This window comes from Natator depressus, chromosome 7 (genome assembly GCF_965152275.1).
Source record: "Natator depressus isolate rNatDep1 chromosome 7, rNatDep2.hap1, whole genome shotgun sequence".
In the NCBI taxonomy this organism is placed as follows: domain Eukaryota; kingdom Metazoa; phylum Chordata; order Testudines; family Cheloniidae; genus Natator; species Natator depressus.
Window position 1 is genome coordinate 84,224,313 of NC_134240.1, and position 20,494 is coordinate 84,244,806.

The 20,494-nt window shown below is 42.8% G+C and overlaps 2 protein-coding genes across 8 annotated transcripts in view; one reads left to right on the plus strand and one right to left on the minus strand.

The window, feature by feature from the left end:
* The window catches only part of ASCC1 (activating signal cointegrator 1 complex subunit 1), a 45,824-nt gene extending 44,396 nt beyond the window's left edge, over positions 1-1,428 (minus strand). For 2 of the 6 annotated variants that reach the window (XM_074958959.1, XM_074958965.1), the window contains exon 1: positions 957-1,098. The gene's annotated coding sequence lies outside the window, so the exon portion shown is untranslated. Of the gene's footprint in view, positions 1-956; positions 1,126-1,346 lie in introns of those variants that run through there. The other 4 variants (XM_074958963.1, XM_074958961.1, XM_074958964.1 and 1 more) reach the window with 4 other exon arrangements.
* On the plus strand, positions 1,177-19,955 carry ANAPC16 (anaphase promoting complex subunit 16). 2 transcript variants are annotated; one of them, XM_074958968.1, is made up of 5 exons: positions 1,177-1,280; positions 4,296-4,450; positions 14,300-14,374; positions 15,756-15,822; positions 19,867-19,955. In XM_074958968.1, the coding sequence occupies exons 2-5, from the start codon at positions 4,309-4,311 to the stop codon at positions 19,871-19,873; spliced, it is 291 nt and encodes a 96-aa protein (XP_074815069.1). In that variant the 5' UTR covers positions 1,177-1,280; positions 4,296-4,308; the 3' UTR covers positions 19,874-19,955. The 2 variants fall into 2 exon arrangements, with proteins under 2 accessions (XP_074815069.1, XP_074815068.1); XM_074958967.1 differs by lacking the exon at positions 19,867-19,955 and having other exon boundaries at positions 15,756-16,647.
* The last annotated feature ends 539 nt before the right edge of the window (positions 19,956-20,494 follow it).

Below are 20,494 nucleotides of genomic sequence, written 5' to 3' on the forward strand. Positions count from 1 at the left end.
CATAACTGAGAGTTTCTCCTTTGTCAGAAACCTTATTCTGCATTATGATGACACTATGAAGGGAAAAAACCTGCCTCTGTTAAAAAAAAATTTTTTTTTAAATCCGTTTAATCTAATCTAGGTCTACAAATATTTTGTCTGCAGTCTTACAACCTATAATGCTTTCCTTAAAGCTCCAGGGTTCTAGAGGTAATTATGTAAGAATCTCAGCTTTTATCTAAATAAAAAAGTAAGTTCCTTCCTAGCTCTTGTGGTTGTAGGGTAAAAGCTTGAAAATGTTAACCAAGGGCACCCTAAAAGCCCAAAAATCAGAAGACAAAAAAGAACAAAGCATTTCTTTTTACTTTGATGGGTGGGTTTGTTTTTCAGTCTCATGACTTTAAAGCCAAATTTGTTATTTTTGAGTGGAGTTTTGATTTTCTGAATATGCAAGGTTGACAAAATTGCATTAGTGCAGGAATCTGTGCTCGCAAAACCGGATGCAGGGCTGAGGCCTAGATCATACACCACAAAGAAGCAGTAACAAAACAATAATGGGGTGCCGGGGACCTAGCAGCGAAAACACAGTGGGCTGCGGGGACAGTCACACAAGGTTACAGAGCAAGACCCAGCTCCCGCAAGGTGCAGTGCGTGGAATGACGGGTGCAACCCACAGCAGGGCATGGCTACCCCTCTGACACAAGTCTGGTGCCTGGGAGTCACTGGCCCAAACCCTCCAGCGACTCCCCCAGTGTCAGACCCCCTTAGTCCCGCACACACTGACCAACGCGCGGGCAGCCGCCGGGCCGCCCCCGCACGCAGCTACGCGGGGCCCGAGCAGCAGCTCTGCGTTCGTCGGTTATGCGGGGAGGAGCGGGGAAGCCAAGCGCCGCTCCCGCGTGTGGCTTTTGAAGCCTCATCGTGACGCTGCGGACCGGCCTGCCAGCAGCCCTGCAGCCGCTGCACGCCGCACTCACCTGGGGCGGCAGGGGGACGGCCCCGTTTACCCCGGGAGAGGCGCAGCGGCCCTGCCCGGGGGGCCGAAGGGCGGGCAGGTCCCCGGCACTTAACCGAGACAGGCGCCAACCTACCCCAGGGCGCTGCGTTCCCGGGGCCGGCCTCGTCCTACCCCACCCCGCCCAGCCCAGCCCAGGCCAGGCCCCGGCCCCGGCCCCGCCCGCTCCTTCGCGGACCCCGCCCCGCAGGGGGCGGGGCCGTGCGTGCTCGCGCCCGCCCAACATGTAGCGTGAGCACGCACGCACTCAGGCCGCCTTCGCCACGCCAAGTCGGCCGGGCACCAGGTGAGGCAGCGGGGTGAGGGCGGCCGGAGCGGGTGATCTGGGCCCGGTCCTAGCCACTTCGCTCACCGGGGCGCCGTTGGGTAGGGGGGGTAAGTGGTAGTTTTAGCGGGAGAGCGCTGCCCCGCGCATGCGCTATGTTGCTCGAGCCGTCCATGCGCGTGCGCAGTAGCCATGTAGAAACTGCCGCCGCCGTTATTCTTCCGGTATGGGCGGGGTGAGCTCCCCTGGGACACCTCCCGCTCTCAGACGCTCTTTGCGCCATATGATTGTGCCCAGACCCTCAAAATATTTACTCTTCTAGCTTCCTAAATGGCTTTCAGATACCTGTGAGGACCTTGGCTTAGATCCATGCAACCATGAACAGTTTCTCTTTGCAGCGAGCTTTGTGTTCAACACCTGGAACTGCTGATGAATCCGCATCTAGTCCCAAAAAGCTGAGCTAAAATGTAACTTTAAATTGGTACGCAGAGTGGATGAATATATTGCTCCTGCCTTGAGCTTGACATCCAGCTTTCCTGGGTTTCAAGAGGGAAGTTCTGAATTGGTAATGAATAGGGAAGTGAGTGAAGGTGACAGAGAATGAGGATGGTATAGGCCCTATAAGGATAATGGGCCGGACAAGCAAGGAGTCAGTAGCCTTAGGGAAAGAGAGAGAAGACAGTTATAACCCAACAGTGTTCATCTTGGGTTCTGTAGCTGATCTATAGTTCCCATAGTGTAGACATCACCAAAGAAAAATTTAGAGGATAGATGAGAAATTATAGTGGGTAATAAAAACAAAAGACACTTCAGTGTCCAAATGGAAAGGGATAAAGGTCAAATGCCCTATCAAAATATATTTAAGCAGTTCTGTTATGCTGAAAGAATAAGGAAGGTGAGTGTTAAAGGCAGGGTGGGAGGTGTATGTGTGAGGAGTTAAAGTGATCAGGTGGCAGACTGCTAAATTGCCAAAAGAATTCCCAACCATTATTATTGTCAAATGCAATTTAAAAACACAGAGATAGAACACAAAAAGCACATTTAGGAGCAAAGTGCAGCAGAAGAGTCAAGACCCTTTTAAAGACCATAGCATTTCTTCACACAGGGAGTGATGTGAGGAGGGTACAGTCTTGTGGCTCTCTAGATTTTATAGCAGAATGTTTTGTGGGTTTTTTGCACAACTGGTGAGTGAGACTCTCTCTTCATGTTTGTGGGTGGTGGAAAAAAGTATCTTCAGAAGGTGAATCGAGTTTAATGCTCGGTACTGAATTAGAAAAGGAGTACTTGTGGCACCTTAGAGACTAACAAATTTATTTGAGCATAAGCTTTCGTGAGCTACAGCTCACTTCATGTAGCTCACGAAAGCTTATGCTCAAATAAATTTGTTAGTCTCTAAGGTGCCACAGGTACTCCTTTTCTTTTTGTGAATACAGACTAACAGGGCTGCTACTCTGAAATCTGTACTGAATTAGTTATGCATACTCTGATCCTACTCATATTTCCATTTTGCCAAGGCATTTGAGCATAATTTTCTTTTATTTTTGTGTGCCACCAAGTGGTAAAATTGTGAACTACATTTTGTACTAAAATACATGCAAGAAATCTGCTGTAGTTTGAACATAGCCACATTATGGCCCTCAAATATCAGTTCTTCCTAGGGTGCAGAGCTCCACTTAGAAAATATTTACTTTTTCAGTGAAAAAGATAGCTAATAGAGGCCAGGTTTCAGAGTAACAGCCTTGTTAGTCTGTATTCGCAAAAAAGAAAAGGAGTACTTGTGGCAGCGTAGAGACTAACCAATTTATTTGAGCATAAGCTTTCGTGAGCTACAGCTCACTTCATCGGATGCATACTGTGGAAAATACAGAAGATGTTTTTATACACACAGACCATGAAAAAATGGGTGTTTATCACTACAAAAGGTTTTCTCTCCCCCCACCCCACTCTCCTGCTGGTAATAGCTTATCTAAAGTGATCACTCTCCTTACAATGTGTATGATAATCAAGGTGGGCCATTTCCAGCACAAATTCAGGGTTTAACAAGAACGTCTGAGGAACAGTGGGGGTGGGAAAGGAATAAACAAAGGGAAATAGGTTACTTTTATAATGAATCAACCATTCCCAGTCTCTATTCAAGCCTAAGTTAATTGTATCCAATTTGCAAATTAATTCCAATTCAGCAGTCTCTCGTTGGAGTCTGTTTTCGAAGTTTTTTTGTTGAAGGATAGTCACTTTGAGATCAGAAATCGAGTGACCAGAGAGATTGAAGTGTTCTCCGACTGGTTTATGAATGTTATAATTCTTGACATCTGATTTGTGTCCATTTATTCTTTTACGTAGAGACTGTCCAGTTTGCCCAATGTACATTGCAGAGGGGCATTGCTGGCACATGATGGCATATATCACATTGGTGGATGTGCAGGTGAATGAGCCTCTGATAGTGTGGCTGATGTTATTAGGCCCTGTGATGGTGTCCCCTGAATAGATATGTGGGCACAGTTGGCAACGGGCTTTGTTGCAAGGATAGGTTCCTGGGTTAGTGGTGGGCGGAGAGAAAACCTTTTGTAGTGATAAACACCCATTTTTTCATGGTTTGTGTGTATAAAAACATCTTCTGTATTTTCCACAGTATGCATCCGATGAAGTGAGCTGTAGCTCATGAAAGCTTATGCTCAAATAAATTGGTTAGTCCCTAAGGTGCCACAAGTCCTCCTTTTCTTTTTGCTAATAGAGGCCAGTAGTTCTCAGCCATGCAGTTACTTGTTTTATAATGCCAAGGTCTAGAACCTTAGCCACTGAACTTGCTCCCTGTGGACCTTACTTGTGATCTATAACGCCCTGCAATCAGACAACCAATGATGCCAAGTACTGTGGTGGACTTGAGATGTGGAAGACTAAGATAGGAATCGCCAAACAAATTTTCACCTATGAATGTGAGTTAATTTGAACCCAGGTCTCTGTAGGCAAAAAGATGTGTTGAATTAGCAAAAATTAAGTTAGAGAAGGAAAAGGTAACATTTTCTCTGTTGCCTTCAGGTTAAAGGGAGAAATGGCAGCCTCCTCTTCATCCTCTTCAGCTGGCGGAGTCAGTGGAAGCTCTGTAACTGGATCTGGGTTCAGTGTTTCGGAACTTGCCCCACCACGGAAAGCCCTCTTTACGTACCCCAAAGGAGCTGGAGAAATGTTAGAAGGTGATTGCTGTTTCACATTTTGCTGTCAATAAACAATTGTTGATACAGTTTACAGAATATATAAAAAGTTAGCGTCCTTAATGTCATTTTAGACACAAAGCAGCCAAAGGATCTAATTGTAAAGAGAAGGAGATCTGAGTAGGCAGCTGCTAGGTTTATCTCTGCTTTCAGTATATCCATGCCACCATCTTCTTTCCTTCATTCCTAAAATTATGATAAATTATCTACCCCTATTTATCTCAAACTTTAAGATGGTGTAGGATTGTTTTTCCTTCATATGTTCAAAAAAATTATTTAAACCGTCTGATATTTTAGACCCATAAAAACAAAAATCTCAGACTTCACAGAAAGCAAGGCAGCAGTTGGGACAGGAAAGACTGAGTGCATGACTGTGTCAGCTTCTTTTTCCCAGCTACTTCTTTGGTTTCATAACTGAAAATTACTATAGAGATGTCTGATGGGGTTATATTATTCTTTGGCAAATCCTCTTCTATTTAGGTTCATAGGGTCAGATTCGTGGCCGTGCCAGCGCAGAAACAGAAGGCAAGGCAGCTTGTGCCTCCAGTACTCAGGGACCAAGATGGCCTGTTTAGGCCGCAGCATAGACTAGGGTAGCACTGAGGATAACTTGCACTCCTACTTCAGTGGGCCACTGCAGTTGTGATGGTTGCTTCCACCATCCTGTGCCTTCCTGGGCCCATGCAGGGGAAAGGGGACTTGCAGAGGTGGCACAAAGCTGGCAGAGCCATGCACAATGGTAGGGGCATATGCATGCCATATGGGCATTTTGCACCTGCTTACCTTATGCAACGGGGCTGTATCACAAAGATGGATCTGGCCTATGGGCTCTTTTCAGATTGAATTTGCCCATTATTCAGCATCCCTGCTGTTACTCCATTGAAGTCAGTGGAGTTAGAGCAGGGATGAACTTGGCCTTACATGTTTCATTTGAGTATCTGAAATGCCATTGCATTTGTCTAAAATCTAATCATAAATTAGATCTAATCTCCAATTAGATATGAGTGTGTGCTCTTATGATATATGCAGGTTAGTAAACTGCTTTCATTTTCCTAGTGTTGGGCATTTGACTGGTTCAAAAATAATTGGTCAGTTGACTGGTCAAATATTTTAAGGCTCTAATTTATTAGAGCAATAACAAAAAAAAATAAGATTTTTATGCTCTCCGATAGGCCTAGCCTGAGATAAATACATATGCCTAATTACAAAAAAGTTACTTACCTGAGTTATTTTAACTCAGAAAAATGCAAAACACAATTAAAGTTCTAAAAAAATGAATAATTACTATTACCTTTTTAGCAATGTTATGTTAACATTTAAATGTGAACATTATTCAAGACTGAACAGTTACAAAATAAAAGAAAAATGAAATTAAGCAGAAATAAACACACAGCAACTATAAAAGAAAAAAAGTCATTTTAAAATGCACTTATGCTAGGTAGGCAGCAGGCCAACTCTTCAAGCAGCTTAATGGCTATGAATCTATTCTCTTTGTGTTGGGTGAGGCAGTTCAATGACTGTGAATCTTCCTCTGCCTTCCCACTCCCTTATGAGTTAATTTCTGTATGTTTGTTTAGTCAGTTTAGATTGTAAGCTCTTTGGGGCAGGGACTGTGTCTTTTAACCTGCTTAATGTCCTTTGTAAGCTGCTATGTAAATTAATGGCCTAGTATACAAATTAAAATCAACACTGTATGTATATCTTTAAGATTTGAGCCAACCAGGATGCTCAGCTTTCAGTTAGTTCACCTTCTTCCCCAACAGTGATGAAGACATTTAAGTAGACTTGCTAACAGATGGCACCATGATGCAATCCAAAATATAGGCCACCCCCTATCAGATCATCCTTGCTGGAATATTTTACAATATTTGACAATGGTGAATAATTTGTGATGTGCTCAGATGAAAAGAAGTTAATGTTCATTATGTTTTAATACATAAAACTGCTCAGTTGACCAGCCCTCCACTTGCCCTGTTGTTTTTCTATTTGCCTTCTGCCTTTTTCCTCTTACTTTTTAGCTGTAGAATGGAGGAGTGCCAGGGCAGGCAAAAGGGTCCTTCAGTTGATTATGGGAAACACAGCTTGCCTGTGATTGAAACTCATAGCTTTTAGCTCTGTAGCGCTGGGGGGTTTGTATAGCACAGTGTGTTGTGTTCATTAGAATACATGGGTCTCCTCCTGCTCCCATTTAAGTCAATGCCCTATATTTGTACAGCAGCACTAATATTGTCAGTTATGGCACTGACATGATCTGCTCTTTCAGTGTAGTTTGGAGGAGCAGTGGTTAGGGTGATCTAAGCATTAGCATCACCTAAACTCTGTGGAACTACAGGTTAAAATCCAAACAGGGTCAACTCTGGCTTTTGTTCTCTGGGGTAAATAAACCGATTCCATGCAGTTTACTTGAGGGAGAAGAGGGTCTTTGAGATCTGTCTGCTCTTATTGGACACCATGTAAGAATAGGGGCCATGACTGTGTAAGCCCAGGTGTTTGTTTGCCTCAATATCATGGCCTGAATTTCCCCTCCCTTTGCTGTTGTGCAGTGAGCTATGTGTCAGTTACAATCTTCTACCTTGGAAGTGACTGCTTTTCAGTGGAGCTGTATGTATAATTGTGAATGAAAGGCACTAGATAAAAGTAAATCGTCACCTAATACTACTTAGGTTAGTTGATGTGCTAGGTACTGATAGCACTGTAGTTAATTACATATTATGCCATATCACTAATTAAGATTTGTAGACATTAGTCTGTATGCCAGACTTGAAATAATTCTGACTAAAGACTTGTTCACAGAACTTAATGAGCCCTCAAAACAAATTAAAATTATGAAGTACTTCAAGTTACTGACTTGATGGGTGACTCTGCTTCAGAAGGTTCAGCTAAGAGAATAGAATTTTTGGTATGTAGGCTTAAAGGGCCTAGGTAGGCTGGTAATACCAGTGTTTCATTTGAAAGACATGGTGGGATGCATATGTATTAAAATAAAACATAATGAACATTAATATCCTTTTATTTGAGCACATCACTAATACAGTAGAGGGCATTTTAATTGCAAAGGAGGCTTGGAAGATGAGCCAGTATGACAATGGTATTCTGATAATGGTAAACAGTAGATCAGCCTCTGATTCATCCCTTTTAAATAGAAGTGGATCCTGGGATGGGATTTTCCAGGACTGGTGGCAAGGTTCTCAAAAGGCCCCAACCTTTAAAATTTTCTCCCCTTGTTTACTTTAGGAGCCGTTTAGGATGTGAGGTAAGGTACATTTATTTGATTTAGCTTTCGGTTGATCTGTTCCCGATAACATGGTGACTAATCTATTTTGAGTGGCAGCAGCAGTTTAATGCTATCCTCATTACAAGATGCTTCATTTAATTTAGGCTTTTAATTTCGTAGATAACATCCCACACCGTTCTTTCTTCAAATAGATGCAGTTGTTAGTGTGCTGGCTGCATAATGTGGTGACCTTTTTTTCAAAGAAAGCAGTTAAAATATTCATAAACGTCGCCCAATTGTACATCTTTTTCAGGTAGTTTTAGAATTTTTTTTAAATAATGTACCCTTGGATTCTCTAAGGGATTTTGGATTTACTGGTAGTACTACCAAGAGCAGATTTAAATAATGTTATTTGTCATATGTTATTGACAATATTGTGAACTCCCTTATTTCTAAGATGCTTGTAAGATACATGAGTAATTTTAACCTGCATGGGGTTATTATTATTCTTGTGGAAATTGCAAGGTATAGAGGAAAGTTAATATATTTGATTGTTTAAACTCTGAGTGAGCCAGGGATTGCCAGAAGATTAGCTAACTTCTGCTTAGCTTGCTTCCAGTTTAATATTTGCTTAAAATCAATTGAAAAAGGAGTGATGTCATGTTTATGGATTTGTAGCATTTCTGTAAGTACAGTCTAGTTGCTTAAGTGATAGGCTCTGTACAAATGATTAAAAATAAATAAAAGATGTAATGCAGAATAATCACATTCTGCCATATCAGATAAATCAGGTGAAGTCTAAGGATTGTATATACATTAGCCTATGTTCGGTTTCTATTCAGTCTGTAGAAAATTCACTTTCCTTGAGCCCTGTTGTTCAGCCTTTATTCAGGCAAAGTTCCCAATAGTGACAGTGGGCAAGGCTTAAAAACTCCACTCATCTTCTGTTGACCAGAGTGAAAGATACTGTCAGGGCCGGCCTTGGGGTGGGCGGCCAGGGCAGCCACCCAGGGTGGCCCGCCAAAGAGGACGCCGTGCGCTGGCTCGGCACTCCACTTGTGCGCTGCGGACAAGCAGCCACAGCACTGGTTCCTCTCCACCCAGCACAGCATTCCTACCCCACTCCTCTCGGCTGGCAGGCCCAGGACTGCCTTCTCCCTGCCCCCTCCCTCCTCTCAGCCAGCTGGCCGCCAGCTGAGGGCTCGTGACGGGGGCAGAGAGGACCCCGCAGCCGCTGGGGCTCTACTCTGCCCTTCCTCCCCCTCCCCCCCCCAGGCTCATACCACTTGGTGGAGCGAGCAAGGGGGGAGGGAGACTCGGTGGCAGACCGGGGGGTTTCTGGCTGCCATGTGCCACGGACTGCTGGGGTCCCCCATGGCTCAGCCCCCGCCTCCTCCCTAGGCTCTCGGGGCCCCTGCCAGGCTTGGGGCAGAGCTGGTGGGAGGGTGCTGCGCATGGGGCTCCCGCTCCATGCTCCAGCCCCACGCCTACTATTATTCAAATGCTGAGGCTGGGAAACATGAGGGTCCTGGACCCTGCTGTGCAGGAAGCAGCACCGGCACACAGTGGCTGGACACCTCGACCAGTGGGTGCCCCTTGCTCCAGATAAGCCCCCTCAGCCCAGGCCCCAGAGAACAACTGGAGTCCCTTCACCCCATCCCCCCACTAGCGCCCCTGGGGGAGATCCAGCACCGTCTGACCCATCTCCCTACCAGTGCCCGTGGGGGAGATTGGACCTCCCCCAGTTGCCCCTGACCCATCCCCCCACCAGCGCTCCTGTTCTAGGGAGGGATGTGGGTCTGGTCCAGTTCAGGGGGTTCAGTCTGGAGAGGGATGTCTTTTGCAGGCACAGCTGGTCCTGATCCAAGTCTCCATGCCTCTGACTTGGGGAAAAGACTAGCAAAACTAGTATGAATAATGACACTAAAATGTATTTTAAAAAATTTCATATTTTTTATTTTTAAAATGTTTTAAATAGTTTTTAAATTTGCCCCAATTTCATATAAAAATTTAATTCAAGCCCTGGTTGTTCATATGAGAAATGTGAAGGATGAGATAGTGTGATGGTTCCCTTTTAGTGGGAGCAGCACATGGCTGATGTTTTGGCCAGCTTTGGCTTTTGTTAGCTGTTTTCTTTCTTTCTTTCTCTCTCTCTCTCTCTCCCCTCCCCCCCCCCTCCTCCTCCTCCTCCAGCACATACACCAGGGGTCCCTCCCTGCATCCAGATCACTTTCCTCAGCTGTGCTGTGCTGTGAAGCATCAGGAGCTGCTGCTCTCGGGCCCTCTCCTGAGGCAGCCCAGGCGGGGAAAATGACATGGATGCCGGGAGCCCTGATGTTGCTCCTCGCTCGGTCCCTCCCTCACAGCCCGTTAGGGGTGTGTGGGGCAGAGGAGCAGCAGTCCGGGGGTGGGGAGTGAGCAGCAATGCCAGCTGCTTTCGTGCATCCAGGTCAGTTTCCCCACATGGGTGCAGGAGGGGGATGCAGGGGTTGGGAATGAAGGGGGTGCAGGGATTAGGGGCACAGGATGGGGAGCAGGTCTTTGGGGTGAAGGGAGGGAAGAGAGCCTGGGGAACCCATGGGGGCCAGGGGCACCAAAATGCAAATTCGCCCAAGGTGCCATTTTCCCTAAGGCCGGCCCTGGATACTGTACTACCACTAACCCTGCAATTTAAAAGATAGTGTACTTATCTGACTTTCTATTAATAAACTTAGCACATGTCTTCAGTGTCCATTTCTTCATTTCTTTGTCTTGTTTCACCATATTGTGTTTTCTCTTTCTCCCCCCTATATTGCTGGTCAGCTCTCTCTCTGTGCTTATTCAATCAATCTTTCCGGCCTGCTCCACTTATGTCCACTCACTTCTATCCAATCGCACACAAAGCTAGAAAAGACACCTAGTAAACAGGACTAAACCACTAGCCAAAGCTTGGTATGACAGATGAGGGGCCCTACTGTCTAGGGGCAAGGCCTAGGTAAGAAGCCAACTTCTCTCCACTACTGTGCTGCTCAGATAGTGGAGGATCCTGGGACTTCTACAATGGTGCTGCCCCTGCAATTTGATTAAAGCTTTAGTATCATCCAGTAGCTTGTAGATGTCTAATAAATTGGATCCTCTCCTTTTCCCCCCTCCACCTCTGGTTGCTGGAAGGGAGGAGCATTTTATTTCTGTTCCACCCGAGTGACCTGAATACTATGAAGGTGGATGGATCTTTACCAGCCTATTCTTCCCCGACCTCCTGGCTGCTGCCGTGGGGAGCTACAGTACTCTATGCCAGTGTTCTCAATAACCGGTCCATGGACTAGCACCGGTCCCTGAGATCTACCTGACATGGTTTAGGAAGACAGCAAGCCAGTCCCTAGTATCAAAAAGGTTGAGAAACACTGCTCTATGCCACCTCCAGGTTGGTTTTTAGTTCTTACTCACTGCATTGCTTTGTCTGTCTCTGCTGTTGCCCAGTTTCTCAAGCAACAGCAAAGTGAAAATGAACTGCCAATCTGTTTTACTGCCGCCCACTGGGTTCTGAATAGCTGCAGTGAGGCCGAAAAGTCTTAGTTTTCATTGTGCTGCAGCTTGACAATGCTTCATGCAGAGGCACTTGAGTCATCCGCAGACAAGACATCTGGCTTTCTGCTGTCCCTGGGCAAGTGGATTTTTCAGGCCGTGGGAGAGGGAGTTTTGCATGAAAAGGGAAGGGGGAAAATCGGATGTCTGAATATTAAGTGACATGCAAAACTGAAGACTATTATTAAGCTTTGTTAGAGGTTTTGCTAGAAATCTGCATATGGCAACTGCTGACTCTTCTCCTTGTGGGATGAACTGAAAGAAATAAAATGAAGGTCACACCCAGAATTATGTATTTGATAGGTATGATGCCTTTGAAAGTATCTCCTGTCATGTTCACACAACTAAATAAGTTAGTTAAAATTAACTGTAGACTTTGTCTGGTGACATAGACAACCCCTCATCAATATTTAAGAACAAGGATAAAATGCTTTTTCTTAACATGTCTTTATTATTAGCTCCCATTGTCAGAAGAGACTCTTCTAGAATTATTACATACTTATTAGGTTGAGGACTAAGTTCAACCTGACTTTTCCATCTGGTAATGTATAAGTCACTTCCTGTTTGGAGCATCTCCATCCTTTTTAAGAGGATCAGATTTAACATTAGTTTATTGTGAAGAGTTTGCTAAATGTGATATGGAAAGTTCCAGCCTGTTCATGTCCTCGAGACTCTAGACTTAGGAGAACTCAGTACAGACAATTCTGTGATAATACAAGTATTATAGATTGCAATAAGGTTTCTGATATTTGTGGTGTCACATTCTGGGATTTCTTCAGTGACCCATGAAGTACCAAGTAGGCCTGGGGGGGGGGGGAATAATTGCAAAAGGTCAATGAAAGCTGATTTCTGAGCTGAATGCCTCCCGCAGCCTGGCTAGTAGGGATATTTCAGAATGGAAATCTGTACTTAACTTGTCAGATTTAGTTAGCCGCTCATTTTTAAAACTGGTACTGAAGTACTACATTACAAGCAATAAGACATGACAAGATAGTGAAGGACGTTGTTAATAAATTGATATATTTTAATGCTTGGCCATCTTAGTTGATGCACAAGAACATAGCCTGGCAGAAGAAAGATGTGTTTTCTTTGGATGATTCTGTCCTTTGGTTTTAAAGTTCATTTAGCAAAGAATATGTATAAATGTCTTAACTGTATTATTTATCCTAATAGCCACACATATTAGCGATCAGTATTTATGAGAGCTTCTCTCTTTGTGCGGATGGAGAGCTGGAGTGATCCAAAGAATTGTAACTCCTTTTCCCTTAGTTTTTTAGAATGACATTTTGCACACACAAAATGGAATTATTTTAAATGGGTTGCATATAGAATAATAAATGCTGGGAGTATCACTTAACCATGAAATTGTAATCCACTGTAAGGTTATCTGTTGTTCCACATATTCAGTAATCTGTGTGTGGCACCAGATGTACTCTTTTTTACCTCAGAACTTGAAGATAATTAGATTTTATCATCCTTAGGGAAGTGGCTATGTATTATAGCCCTTTCAGTTGCTGAACAAAATATTTTAAAGTGGTGTAAACTGGAAGCCCTGCCTACAGGTGTAGAATCAGTTAATGGAAGAATAAACCATGATGTCGATAGAGCAAGGCTTACATACAAATGAGGCAATAACTATTGTTTTCCCTGAGAAGACCTTTTATATTAAGCAATAATGCACGGTCAGGGTTGAGATAAGGTGGTACTGAAGAGCTTAAGACACTCTTATGAGTTGTGTACTCTAAACTCTAGTTGACAGCGGTGGGGCTCTGTACTTTGCAGGATCAGGCCCAGTTTTTTCCTCCAGTGTAGGTATCCCTTTTCTGATTTATTGAGTCTATATTTGCATCTAGCAAAGACGATATGGTCTATATGTAATGGATAGGCTGATGGACCATGGCTTGCTTTAAGGTTTGTATTTTTAAAAATATATATATATTTTTTTAAAGTACAGATTGTGTCAAGTACTACGTCTCTCTAGAGCCTGGTCTCCTTTCATTGTGCTTTCTATATGATAAAAGTGCACGACTGGCTGAGATGTGGCACGCTGTAGTGCTAATATGAATTATCAGCTAAAAAGGGAGACAGCGGCCTCTTCCCTTTTCGTTCAGGCAGAGATTGTGAATTGAGACACCTTCTACAAACCATCTGTGCTAAACGTTTATTTTTATATTGCATTGCACTGCCCTCAGCCGAGGAGTAATTCTCAATTATGAACACAAGTCAGTCACCCTACAATTTTCCAAAAAGCCATCCACAGCTGAGTTTCTACAATGTCTTCAATTATGATTCTCCTACCATTTTTCAGGGCACTGTCTGGCACTGACACAGTATTTGGTCCTGTAATTGCATTGCAGAACACTCAAATCTTAACTGAAATCGCAGCGCTTCTGTTACACTTTCAATAAACCAATGTAGTTTAAAGGATGAAATTTTATGTCATTTTGTATTTGGACAGGCGAATTGTCATTTGTCATACAAAGGCTACTCAACTAATTTTTAGCTATATTTTCAGAAATATAGGGAAAACTTGAGCTTTATGGAGCACCTTTCGAACTATATCTCAAAAGACGTCCTAAAGATGAGAGTTAGATCTTAAGAGCCATTACTATGTGGGCAAATGCAACAACTTTTATGAACTCAGCAACAGTTCTCAGGCTGTAGATTATTCACGTTTGTTTTATTAAGGAAAAGACTGTTGGCACAGAGACCAAGATTTTCTTTTAATCAAAATGCCATAGCATCTTTCACATCCCTCTTGACAGCAACCATGAGAAGCAGGCAAAAGGGGTACCAAGATACCAAACAGTGCAGCAGCACACCCACTCTGTGCTCCATTTCCGTGTCAGCACTGGGTATAAGTCAAAGCCCTGGTGTGGGACTTCAACCCACGGCTTCCTGACACACAGACCAGAGTGCTGCACATTAGACACTGTCCTATTCTGGTAAAGTAGGTGAGCAGAGGAAAAGCACATTCTGAACATAAAAATTATAGAAAGCTTCTCAGTCATAAAACTTAGGAAAGACTAAATCACTCTCTCTTCTGTTTACAGATGGCTCAGAAAGATTCCTTTGTGAATCCGTTTTCAGCTATCAGGTTGCCTCTACATTAAAGCAAGTGAAACATGGTAAGCACTCAAGTGTTGTACGTTTTGTGAACGTGTGTATAAGTTTACTGTGGAAGCTGCAGGAGGATATAGCAAAGGCCAGCACCATACTGTGCCGTGAACCACAAAAAGCAGAATGGCTATTTAAATTAACTTCCTGAATTAGCACTAAGTGAGGCTATTGTTAGGTCCTTCAAATGTGATGCAAATATTGAATTAAATTCACACACGGTGGGGGTGGGAGCAGATAAGCGTTTCTAACCTCATTTTTCCATTGCTCTATGCTGTACTGTACACACAAGCAGTGAGGTCTGAACAGAGAGCAGAAACCTTACAAATTGGCTGCAATACAGACTTACTTTCTGGCCTTAAGCATGTCTACCCTGCAGTTAAACACCTATGGCTGGCCTGTGTCAGCTGAATCAGGTTTTCAGGGCTTGGGCTGAGGGGCTGTAAAATTGTGGTGTAAATGTTCAGGCTCGGGCTGGAGCCCAAGCTCCTGGACCCCCTGAGGGGGGAGGTCCCAGGCTCCAGCCGAAGCATTTACACTGCAACGCCTTTCCCCATACCAGGCTCCCCTGATTTCTCCCCCCTGCCAGAGGTTGTGTTCCTTATTCCCCATCCCCACATCAGGGACTTTGTGTGTACCTCCATACTCCCCATTATTATTGGTGTGGGAGATAAGTCATTCACGCTGTCAACATGGTAAAGTCTATTGGGAGCATGAGCAGAGATGAGATGGGATACTATTATGCCATCTAGCAATTGTTTGTTCTATAGAAGAGGTACTTGAATCTGTGGCTGTACTAATCAGATGGCAGGGTCTCCAGGTATCCCCTAATTTCTCCCCTTTAAGATTTCCAGTTTTCGCCCAGATCAGTAGGGTTCTGGCCATTGATGCCATTGAACATTCTCTGGAATTGATTGGCTGCAACATTCAAACGTTATGTTATATACATACAGAGAAATACCAGTGAGTTGCATTTAAGGCCTCCAGTTATTTATGCTAAAGAAAATAGCCCCACATTGTTTTCGGCTTCTTACACTAATAAGTTTGTGTTTCCCTCTTGCAGTTTTTGATCCACATTAGCGCCTCAGTATGTTCAGAGAGTTGCAGGTACACCTCCTGTCCCACGCTTGACATATATATTTTTAGTCGTTGAAGAAGGTTAATGAAGTCTGTTCTCTTGTATGATCTGATGAAGTCTTTGCTTCTATAGGGAAAATATCAATACATGTTTTTTTTTAATGTTCAGACTAGTCAGACACAGTGGAGCAAAACTGTTTTCTAGTGCCTAGATTATTAGGGAAGGACATCCCTGCTGCAAAGGATAATACATCTAATTAAAAGATTTAAGTGAAATGCTGTTGCAAACAATGTTTATCTTTGGACTTCTTGTAGATCAACAAGTTGCTCGGATGGAAAAACTAGCTGGTTTAGTAGAAGAACTGGAAGCAGATGAGTGGAGGTACAAGCCAATAGAGCAGCTGCTGGGGTTCACTCCATCCTCAGGCTGAAAGCTTTGGGATCACTGGTGTTGAAAGACAACACAAATATACAACACTCAGGATTGATTTTTAAATACGCTGCCATTTATCAGTGTGTTCCCAGCTGCATCATGTTTTTTAAATCCACACCAGGTGGCTCTGTAATAGTATCCAGTAAGTTGCAACCACAAAATTGTAAATCCTTTTAGTCTTCTGCAGCGTAGACATTTGGTAATAATTCAGCAGGGCCTGATTTCTGTAACTTATGAAATACCATAAGTTTTAAAGACTTGGAGAATAACTTGTTTGTTTAAAGGGGAAGGGAAGGTTATTTTAAAAAACCCAATCATTTCTACTCACAATGGAGTGTACATGCCTGAATTGGCCAGGTAATATCAATCATTCAGGACCTGGATACCTTTGCTGTTTTGAGTCCAAATCCTGGAGGGCAAAGGCACTGAATGGAAGAAGAATGTGATAATGAACTGTGCGGGGCCAACTGAAGGAGAAAATGTTAACTGATTTCTATATTTAGATCTCCTTGTTTTTGCTGAGTCTTTTCTCTCTGCTGGCATGTTTCTTTTTTGACTGTACACAGAATATTAGAAGGGAGCTGCTGTTTAATGCAGAGGCAGTGACTCAAGACACCGAAATCTGCTCTTACTTTGCCATAATGTATACAACTGTTTGTTCTATGGCCAATAAATTTCAAGAGTTTGAAGTCTGTTTCTTTAACTTTTCTAAGGCTTGGGGATGTGAGGAAACGAAATCAATTGTTTTGTGGACAAGATGGAATGCTATGGAGCAAAAGACCCAGCTCCATAGTTATAATGGCAATATACCTCCAAACTTAAGTCCAATTAAAAAGAAAATCTCCCAAAAGAAACCAAATTCCCCTTGCCTTACTCTGGCCATCCCTTTAAAATATCTCAAAAGTGCAAAGCAATTTTACTAGGTTATAAAATTCCATCTCCTATTCAAAGGATCCATTTCTAATATAGGTTTCAGAGTAACAGCCGTGTTAGTCTGTATTTGCAAAAAGAAAAGGAGAACTTGTGGCACCTTAGAGACTAACCAATTTATTTGAGCATAAGCTGTAGCTCACGAAAGCTTATGCTCAAATAAATTGGTTAGTCTAAGGTGTCACAAGTACTCCTTTTCTTATGTCTAATATAGTGTAACAGTAGTATACAATATTACATGTCTCACAGTATAGTTAACACACAATTTCTACATACTCAGAAAACCTACATCATGTCATATGCTGAAAGATTTCATATCAAACAGATTATGAATATCATATCTAAGTACTTACATTTCCCCCAGAAAAATGTATCATATGTATCTGACTAGCTCACAACATCCCTGGAAAGAAGGATAGTAATATCTGTCACAGTTCAAGGCAACTACACCTGTATCCTCCTCTATGGGACAGCAAGGGAACCCATTCTCAAGCTTCCAGCTCCCCTGGCCATCACCTCTCGAGTGGAGACACACATCTCACTCCCTTCTGACCCAGGTATTTCCAGGCTGCACATTCCCCTGCCTATACTGTGATTGCAGCGAGAGACTCTGCCAAAGCAGGCCTGCTTGCTTTCTCTTCAGAGACTGATAGAGTAATTGTCAACAAGTTATAAGTTACCATATAGTAGTACCTATACAAGCCCATTTTATTCTTAAAATAAAAGCATAGCACTACAGAGTAAACATATTAAAACAATAAAAGAACCTACACGCATGCTAATAAGCTTATGAGAGATCCCTTCAACATGGGCTCCAGCAGGTGAGTCCTTCAAACCCCTCGCAAAGGGGACACAAGTTCACAGCAACCTCACCTCTGAACTAGCACCTAGCCTTATGGGCCACATAGGTTAAGTCCTTCCAATTCTTCCCTAAGGACTGGGGTCTTCCATGGACCAGTGGTCCTGAGCTTGTTTAAAACCAGGCTATTTGTCCAAAAATCCTTTCTCTGTCTGTTGGTCCGTGGAGAATCCAGTTTAAACTAGTCTATGTGAGTCTCTCCAGGAAGGTGGCTTCAAAGGGCTAGTAACCAGAGGAATATTAACATACCCCAAGTTACATACAATCGCCCAATAATGCAAACAACTGCATTTTAATACAATGGTTCCCAAAGGCATTGATCTTAATTCAGTAATGATTATCTTAATTCCATAAGGTTTGTCCAGGATATTGCAGAGTAGTTTTATATCGCCTCACAGTATCGTCTCCATTTTACAGATGGGGAACTGAGGCACAGAGAAATTAAGCCTCAGCTCCACATGGGAAGCCTGTGGCAGATCAGTCCCAAGTCCTAAACTGACCCGCTAATCACTGGACCATTTTTCCTCAGCACATCACACCACCAGAACTTACAAAACTCTGACATAAGTGTATGGTAACCTGAGTCTATTGCTTTTGAAATATGTATTACACTTTGATTCAGCACTATAAAAAATTATCCTGTTCACCTACCAACATTTCAATTACAGAACAAAAACGAGTGCAAACTTGGTAGTGACAGATGAAGTATTAAATTGTGCCATCAAATCTCTGGCTGCAACCTAATGCTGATTGGATTCAATCCCTAATCCTAAACCTACAACCTCCCAGCACCAACTCCTTTGTCTATCTAATTACTACCTATCCAACATGTACATTACCTGTTTCAAAAGATGTTTGTTATGCTTTGTTATGTTTGCAATTTAATTTTAAGTTAGTAGTTGGCTCTTAAATGAGGGTATATAATCTAATATTTGGTCTAGAGAGCTCAAAGCACTTTAACAACATTCATTATTAAGCCTCACAACAAACCTATAAGGTAACTGTTATACCTGTTTTACAGATAAGTAAGATGAGGCACAAAGGGGTTACAGCCAGCATTTTCAGAAATGGTCACTCAGTGCTTCCTTTGTGGGTGGCAAACTGGACACACCTTGTCCCTGATCATCAAATATGTTGAATGCCAATAGCTCCTATTGACTCCAGTAAGAGTTAGGGGGGGGTTCTTCCTTTCTAAAAAGCAGGTCCCAGGCATTTCAAGTTGAGCACCCAAAATCTGTGGTTGCTTTTAAAAACTTTGGCCTAAGTGACTAGCCCAAAGTTGCACAGCAACTCAACATCACTTAGAAATAGAACCTAGAAATCCTGAATCTCAGTTGCCTGTTATAACCATAAGACTTCACCCCACTCCTTCTGTAAGGAAGAGATGATTTGTTTGTTTGTTTTTTAAGTCATATGCAAGTGGTATTCAAACCAATGCTGACAGTCTTGTTACTGCAACCAGCAAAACAAGGAAACAAATAAAGCTCTGTATTGTACATGGGTTGTTTGTATGTATGTATAATACCAAAATAGACATGTCTTTCTGTGCTGTTGAGAGGAAGTGAAAAGTTCACGTTGTACTGTATTACAAATGGAAAAACATGTTTTTTCTTCCAGTGAACACTTTATATAAAACAGCAAATACTGTAGGCTTCTTGAAAATAAAAATTTGGAAATAGAAAATAGTATTTTATCTACTCTACTCTAAATGCAGCTTATTCTTTATAGATTTAAACCCCCCAAGTTGCATTTTTGTGGGGTATGGTTCTACAGGGCACTTGCCTTTGTGGAATCTAATGCAGGTGGATATAGAGGTGGCAGCTGTGGATATAATTAACTATTCCTCATTAATCAGATGAGCTCATTTAGACTGATTTACCTCTGTCCCACACAAACTTGGAGTTCTCTCACATTTATCATTAAAAAAATGGCCATCACACATACTGAATCAGGAAACTCGTCAAAAAATTAATCCCCATAGCACAGTGATCACTTTGTGCTATTTTACATCTTGTGTGAACTACAGAACAACATTATAAAGGGGTGGGGAAAAGGCTTTGAAGTGCAATAAAAAGTTTGCAGGGGGAGAAAAAACCTCAAATGTCCTCGTTCAGAGATGTTCTTGGGGTTTCCTGTGGCTGCTACGAGAACATTTTGTCTTGACTCAGGCAAGCTAAATATTTCTGTACTCCCTTTTCACCTAGGTCCTAGTGCTGCTGCCTGGACACCAAAACTAAATGATCGAACCCCAGATCCATAGCCACACACCGAAAGAAGAATGAAAAAATGCAGGGTCTGAGAAGTTCTTATATAAATTCAAGAAAATATTCTAACAAATATTCTCAATCAAATCTCAAACTAAGAGGATATGTGCCAGTATGGAATGTCTGCACTTTTCTCTGTCTTGCTGCCCCACTCCATCTTCACATACACTGAAACTAATACAATTTCTGAAATGCTGGCAGTAGACCACTATGCTGATTTACAGCATATAATCACGTATTTTCCTGGTGGTTGGCCCCAGTGAAGGGAAGAGACATCTTATTTCAGACAGCCAACTGTATTACTCCTTCAGCTCAAGTGGCAGGGGCTTGTGCTTGTGTTGCTGAGGGTCCCAGGGTTAGTCCCTGCTGATAACCCTGCATAAACCTGCCGCATGATTTAATACTGCAGCATTCTAGAAATAGGAAATGTTATAAATGTCACCTTGCTCTTAATACTTGGAGCAGGTAGAGAAGGAACGGCTCTGTCTGTATGATAAATACAACCAGATCTGGGAGGGACTAGATTATAGTATGGTCATTCCCCCAACACAGTAAAAGTACAGTTGTT